Below are 6563 nucleotides of genomic sequence, written 5' to 3' on the forward strand. Positions count from 1 at the left end.
CACGATTCCTGATAGCTTGAGTAGGATATCATAAACAGGTGATTGATGTCTGTTTCATCCACAGCAGAGCACTGCCCATTTCTCTCGGTTTTTTCATGAATTTTCGAAGGAGCTTGATATGCAGTACTAAACCGGTATATTTGTCTGAGGCGTCTTTAGGACGCCTATGATGGAATTCCGTAAAGATTTTTTTTTTCGAAGAATTACGCTTCAAAGCAATATCATTCGAAACAAATTTGCCTATAAAAGGAAAAAAATATTGACTAAAATTTTACAAAATGGAACAATATGTTAGAATTACTCATGTCTGCTTTGAAATTTTGACTCTGAAATATGTATGATCTTTGAGAGAATAGGTAAATGTATGTTTACTCTTCTGTACCGAACATCTTTTATAACTACAATTAAAGTACTGATTACTGTTACACTGAAGAAAAAAAACGTAAATGAATTCAACGATTTTCTACTTTCTCAGAATTTCAACAATCGAACGATAAACATCTTAAATCAAATAAAATCGTAACATTGTGGTGCAGTTTCTTTTATTATTTATTTTTACAGGATAGGATATGTCTTACACAACTGTTTATTCAATATTGAACTTGGTTTTACACAACTATTCCTATAGTATTGAACATGATTTTACACAGTTATTTTTCCAGTACTGAATAGGGTTTACACTTTTTATTAACTATTTAACACAATTTTACACAAGTATATATCAATTATTGAAAACGGTATTACGTCCCTCTTTTTACCAGTAATTTACTCAGATATTTTTTACCAGCATTTAATACAATTTCACACAATTATTTAGTCAGTATCAAACATGATTTCACACAACAATTCAGTCAATACGGAACACGATTCCAAACAGATGTAGTCAATACGAAACGCTATTATACACAACACTTTAGTCAGTATCGAGCACTATTACACACGACTGTCGACTGTATATGGAACGCAATTTCACACAACTGTATATATATATATCATATCAAGATACGCGCGTACATCATACGCGTAGAAGTAAACAGCATTACATTCAACAAATTAACAAAGTCTGCACGCGTAATGTTACTGGGAGGCCCAGGTCCCTGGTTGTCTCTCCTTGTGCACGTCCCTTCTGGTCATTTTCTAACGCGCTTCCAACCAACAAGCTTTTCGTATCGAATACAATTCAACATAACTCTTTAGTCAACATGCAACGCGATTCCACACGACTATTTATACACCGTGGAGCACGATTCCACACAACTGTTTAGTCACTATGGAACACGATTCCATACAGCTGTTTAGTCACTATGAAACACGATTCCAAAAAGCTGATTAGTCACTATGGAACACGATTCCATACAGCTGTTTAGTCACTAGAAACACGATTCCACACAACTCTTTAGTTACTGTAGAACACGATTTCATACAGCTGTTTAGTCACTATGAAACACGATTCCAAAAAACTGTTTAGTCACTACGGAACACGATTCCATACAGCTGTTTAGTCACAACGAAACACGATTCCACACAACTCTTTAGTTACTGTGGAACACGATTTCATACAGCTGTTTAGTCACAATAGAACACGATTCCATACAGCTGATTAGTCACTATGGAACACGATTTCACACAAAACTCTTTTGTCAGTAACGAACACAGTTTCATATAGCAGCTTTTTCATCATGTTATTATTCCAATATTAGAAATGTTGATTTTAATCACCTGTTATTCTGGCATAAAATACACAACCGTTTATTCACTTTAAAACATGATTTTATACAACTATTTTTAAAGTACGAAAACACTAATTTACACATTTTTATGCAAGTTATTTACCACAAAACTGAAAAAAAGCGTTTAACTTCTATTTTTATGCCCATTATTCAAACTTATAGTGATTTTTTAACTTTCGAATATCTAACTTCATTGTAAATATTTATAAACATGGCATTTCTGTTAAATAAACAACGCGTGAATAAGCTTAAGATAGCTTTGAAAGCTTGTATACAACAAATTCAATACGAGAGGTTTCCAATGTTGAGTATTTATGCTGTATAATGAACACTGAAGACAAGCAATTTTATAAGAGCGACAAACAGGTTATTTTTCACTTTATTGCGATATTTATTCGCGACAATGTTAGTTTATCCCGGGTTGTTCTGGTGTATTCTCAGATTGCAGGGTTCATCTCATAGGATTAAACTTGTTAAACAGTATCCCAATTTGTTTTTAAAGCTCCAGGCAAAAACGTTGTTTTATTACGCAGATGTAGCGTACTTTCATTGTGTGCTCGAGTTTGTTGGTAAATAATTCATATGGAAATAGATTTAACACTTCCTTCAACAAACCGGAAATTATTTTAATTGAAAGAAATCACCGTGTAAAAGTAAGAATAATAGAAGTAAACGTATCTACGAATTTAAATTTAACATACTCCTCACTTCTGACAACTTTTTTTTTAATAATATAACCCTTGGGCCTTAGCCCTTGTTGCTTGTTTACAACAACTACAAACTACCAATATTGATATTTTGATGTGTGTTGGAAATACATTTAGACAAACATATTTTAATTTAAGCAACATTTTGTGTATAATATATTATGCTTTAGCCACACTGTGAAGCAGGTTTTTCATAATAACTAGTGATTAAAATAATGTCAGATGTGGCGATAAAGTCATTTATATGTCGTCAGAGAGTTTCAGATTGTCGTATACCGACTGTTTCCTGTTTTCTTTATTTTCATTAGAGACTCGGTATTAAATGTACATTGCAGATTCATTATCTTTTATCCTTTGCTCGAGAACAATAATTTTTTTTAACAGACGTTATAAGTGTGCATTTAGTAAATATACCAGAAAAAAAGGAATTCAACACTCTACATTCAACTGGAAACATTGATTTTCGATCTCACTCCGCCTTGCTACTTAACGCAACAGAGCTTTTCAATCATTAAATGCACGTGCTTTTGACATTCTCCAAGTTCCGAGACGATTTTTCTTATTGCCAAATCTTCGATGTCCCTCACAACTAACTGCCAATAACCTCTTCCATTTGAATGAATTCTGCTGATTTTAAAATATTACAATTGAAATTGACCAGTCAGTACCCATATTTAGCTGTGAATACTAATAAAGTAGAAATACCTGTTTAAAAATAGTGTTTTCTGTTTTGCGACTATATTATTATTTGTCCAAGTTAAATACTTTTCCTTATTTGTATTACCTCATTCATACTTTAACACATTACAAATTTTTGTTCTCATCGAATAAGTCACGTAATTATGCGTGAAAATCTGAAAGGCCTACATTTACCAATATATGCATGTGAACGAATGATATTCCTGACCTCCAAAATCTTAGATATACTTCACACTCTACTGTTCTGCGCTTAGTACAGGTTATTTTTGTTCAGAACAATGGCTGGGTCTGATATGGCCTGGTATTAGGGCCCTCGACTCACAATCTGAGGGTTGCGGGACCGAAATCCGTCACCGAATGTTCTCTCCCCTTTTAGGCCTGTGAGCATTATAATGCGACAATCCATTACACTTTTCGTTGATAAAGAGTAGCCCAAGAGTTGGCGGAATGTAGTTGACTAGCTACCTTCCCGTTATTCGAAATTCAACAAACGGGTCAACAGCTGACCTCTAAATAAAAGCTCCTCTTTGATATTATTCGATTAATGTCTTTTTTATGTTTATAAAGTAATAAAATTAACACTATAAAGACGTTGTTGTTAGTGTGTTTTGTATTATTTGTGGAGCTAAGTCCGCGTTATTCTCTAGAGGGCGAAGCTCTCTCTCTCGGAAAAATTCCTGGAGGTAACAAAATAAATGAATAAGTACTCAACAGATAATGTATTTAGTATAATCCGTTGCTACCAGTTAATTGGTACTGAAATAATATTCGGCTTACTTGAGGGTCGACACTTGTATCAGGTACCTGATGATGACAAAACCTTGTCGAAACGTTGTACATTTGCTGTTATGTTAAACGTATATTAAAGTTTTCTTCATTACCCATTCAAGCCTTCTCCAAGCATTATTACTCATAGAAATATTCTGCTTGATCACCTTAAATAGTTGTGCATTTTACACTGTATGACTGAGAGTGAATGTGGCAAAAAATAAGTTAAAAATAAAATACACAGAAAAGCTTCATTTGAAAGACTTTAAACGCATTCAATACCGATAAGTAAAACTATGCAGCTCCTGAAATTCCCTATGTTTAACTTACAGCTGAATTACAAGGATATCTTACAAGGTGGCGAATATTGTTGTAGAGCTTTTAAGGCTGCTTCTCTAGATATATAATAGGTAAATATTGATCATCCACACATGAATATCTCGGTAAACATTAGTCGAGAAAAATACGATAGATCTAGTAGACTATCATTATAACAATTTTTTGTTAAATCTAATAGACTATCCTTACAACAATTGTTTGTTAGAGCTAATAGACTATTCTTAAAATATTCTTTTGTTGGATCTTAGTAGACTATCTTTACAACGCTCTTTTGTTAGATCTTAGTAGACTTTTCGCAAAATATTCTTTTGTTGGATCTTAGTAGACTATCCTTACAACGCTATTTTGTTAGATCTTAGTAGACTTTTCGCAAAATATTCTTTTGTTGGATCTTAGTAGACTATCTTTACAACGCTCTTTTGTTAGATCTTAGTAGACTTTTCGCAAAATATTCTTTTGTTGGATCTTAGTAGACTATCCTTACAACGCTATTTTGTTAGATCTTAGTAGACTTTTCGCAAAATATTATTTTGTTGGATCTTAGTAGACTATCTTTACAACGCTCTTTTGTTAGATCTTAGTAGACTTTTCGCAAAATATTCTTTTGTTGGATCTTAGTAGGCTGTTTGGTAAAACAAACACTCTACCGATAAGTTTTAGTGGACTGTCCGCTACAACAAACTCCTCTTAAAGATATTGTTAGATTATTTGCTAAGAAACCATTTCGTGAAAAATCTAAAAGGATTATTCAATAAACAATGCATTCTTTTGCTATATTTTAATGAATTACATCCTAGAAAATGCGCTCTTTTGATGGGTCTTAGAAAATTATCAGTAAGTACATGTGTTTGGTTGTTTTAGTAAACTGCCTGCAAAAATATATTTCCACCGTTAACAGTACTAAATGGACATTCCACTAGAAAAAACCAACAACAACAAGAAAACACTTGTATTAGATCTTAGTGAACAGAGCGCAAGAATACACACTATCTTGATATATTATTGGACACTAAGATAGAAGACACACTATTTTGATAGATCTTAGTGGACATTGAGATAGAAGACACATTATTTTGGTAGAACTTATTGGACATTGAGATAGAAGACACATTATTTTGATGGATCTTATTGGACATTGAGATAGAAGACACATTATTTTGATAGTTCTTAGTGAACACTGAGATAGAAGACACATTATTTTGATGAATCTTAGTGGACACCGAGATAGAAGACACATTATTTTGATAGTTCTTAGCAAACACTGAGATAGAAGATACATTATTTTGATAGTTCTTAGTGAACACTGAGATAGAAGACACATTATTTTGATAAGATCTTAATGGACATTGAGATAGAAGACACATTATTTTATAGATCTTAATGGACACTGAGATAGAAGACACATTATTTTGATAGTTCTTAGTGAACACTGAGATAAAGACACATTATTTTGATGAATCTTAGTGGACACCGAGATAGAAGACACATTATTTTGATAGTTCTTAGCGAACACTGAGATAGAAGATACATTATTTTGATAGATCTTAGTGGACACCGAGATAGAAGACACATTATTCTGATAGATCTTAGTGGGTCAACTGTATCGTATTTAGTCGAGTATTATTGGGTCAACTAAACTAATCTGTAGTATTTAGTCGTGTATCGTCAACTAAACTGAACTGTAGTATTTAGACGGGTATTATTAGGTCAACTAATCTTTAGTATTTAGTCCGATATTATTAGGGCAACTAATCTGTAGTATTTAGTCGGGTCTTATTAAGTCAACTAATCTGTAGTACTTAGTCGGGTCTTATTAAGTCAACTAATCTGTACTATTTAGTCGGGTATTATAGGGGCAACTAATCTGTAGTACTTAGTCGGGTCTTATTAAGTCAACTAATCTGTAGTATTTGGTCGGGTATTATTAGGGCAACTAGTCTGTAGTACTTAGTCGGGTCTTATTAAGTCAACTAATCTGTAGTATTTGGTCGGGTATTATTAGGGCAACTAGTCTGTAGTACTTAGTCGGGTCTTATTAAGTCAACTAATCTGTAGTATTTAGTCGGGTATTATTAGGGCAAGTAATCTGTAGTATTTAGTCAGATAATATTAGGGCAACTAATATGGAGAACAGGTCATATAAAGTCAACTAGTCTCCAGTATTTAGTCGGACATTATTAGGTCAACTTAACTGTAATATTCAGTAGGATATTAAAATTTCAGTTGAAATTTTGTTTTGAATTTCGCGCGCAAAGCTACACGAGGGCTATCTGCGCTAGCCGTCCCTAATTTAGCAGTGTAAGATTAGAGGGAAGACACC

General features: G+C 33.2%; 1 protein-coding gene across 2 annotated transcripts in view; it reads right to left on the reverse strand.

The window, feature by feature from the left end:
• Positions 1-581: 581 nt before the first annotated feature.
• The window catches only part of LOC106457382 (octopamine receptor 1-like), a 48578-nt gene continuing 42596 nt past the window's right edge, over positions 582-6563 (reverse strand). Inside the window, exon 3 of one of the 2 annotated variants that reach the window (XM_022383286.1) lies at positions 582-1727. In XM_022383286.1, the coding sequence (XP_022238994.1) occupies positions 1716-1727 (12 nt within the window). In that variant the 3' untranslated portion in view covers positions 582-1715. Of the gene's footprint in view, positions 1728-2631; positions 3062-6563 lie in introns of those variants that run through there. The other variant, XM_022383285.1, reaches the window with a different exon arrangement.

The sequence above is a fragment of the Limulus polyphemus genome, unplaced genomic scaffold (assembly GCF_000517525.1).
Source record: "Limulus polyphemus unplaced genomic scaffold, Limulus_polyphemus-2.1.2 Scaffold323, whole genome shotgun sequence".
Lineage (NCBI taxonomy): Eukaryota > Metazoa > Arthropoda > Merostomata > Xiphosura > Limulidae > Limulus > Limulus polyphemus.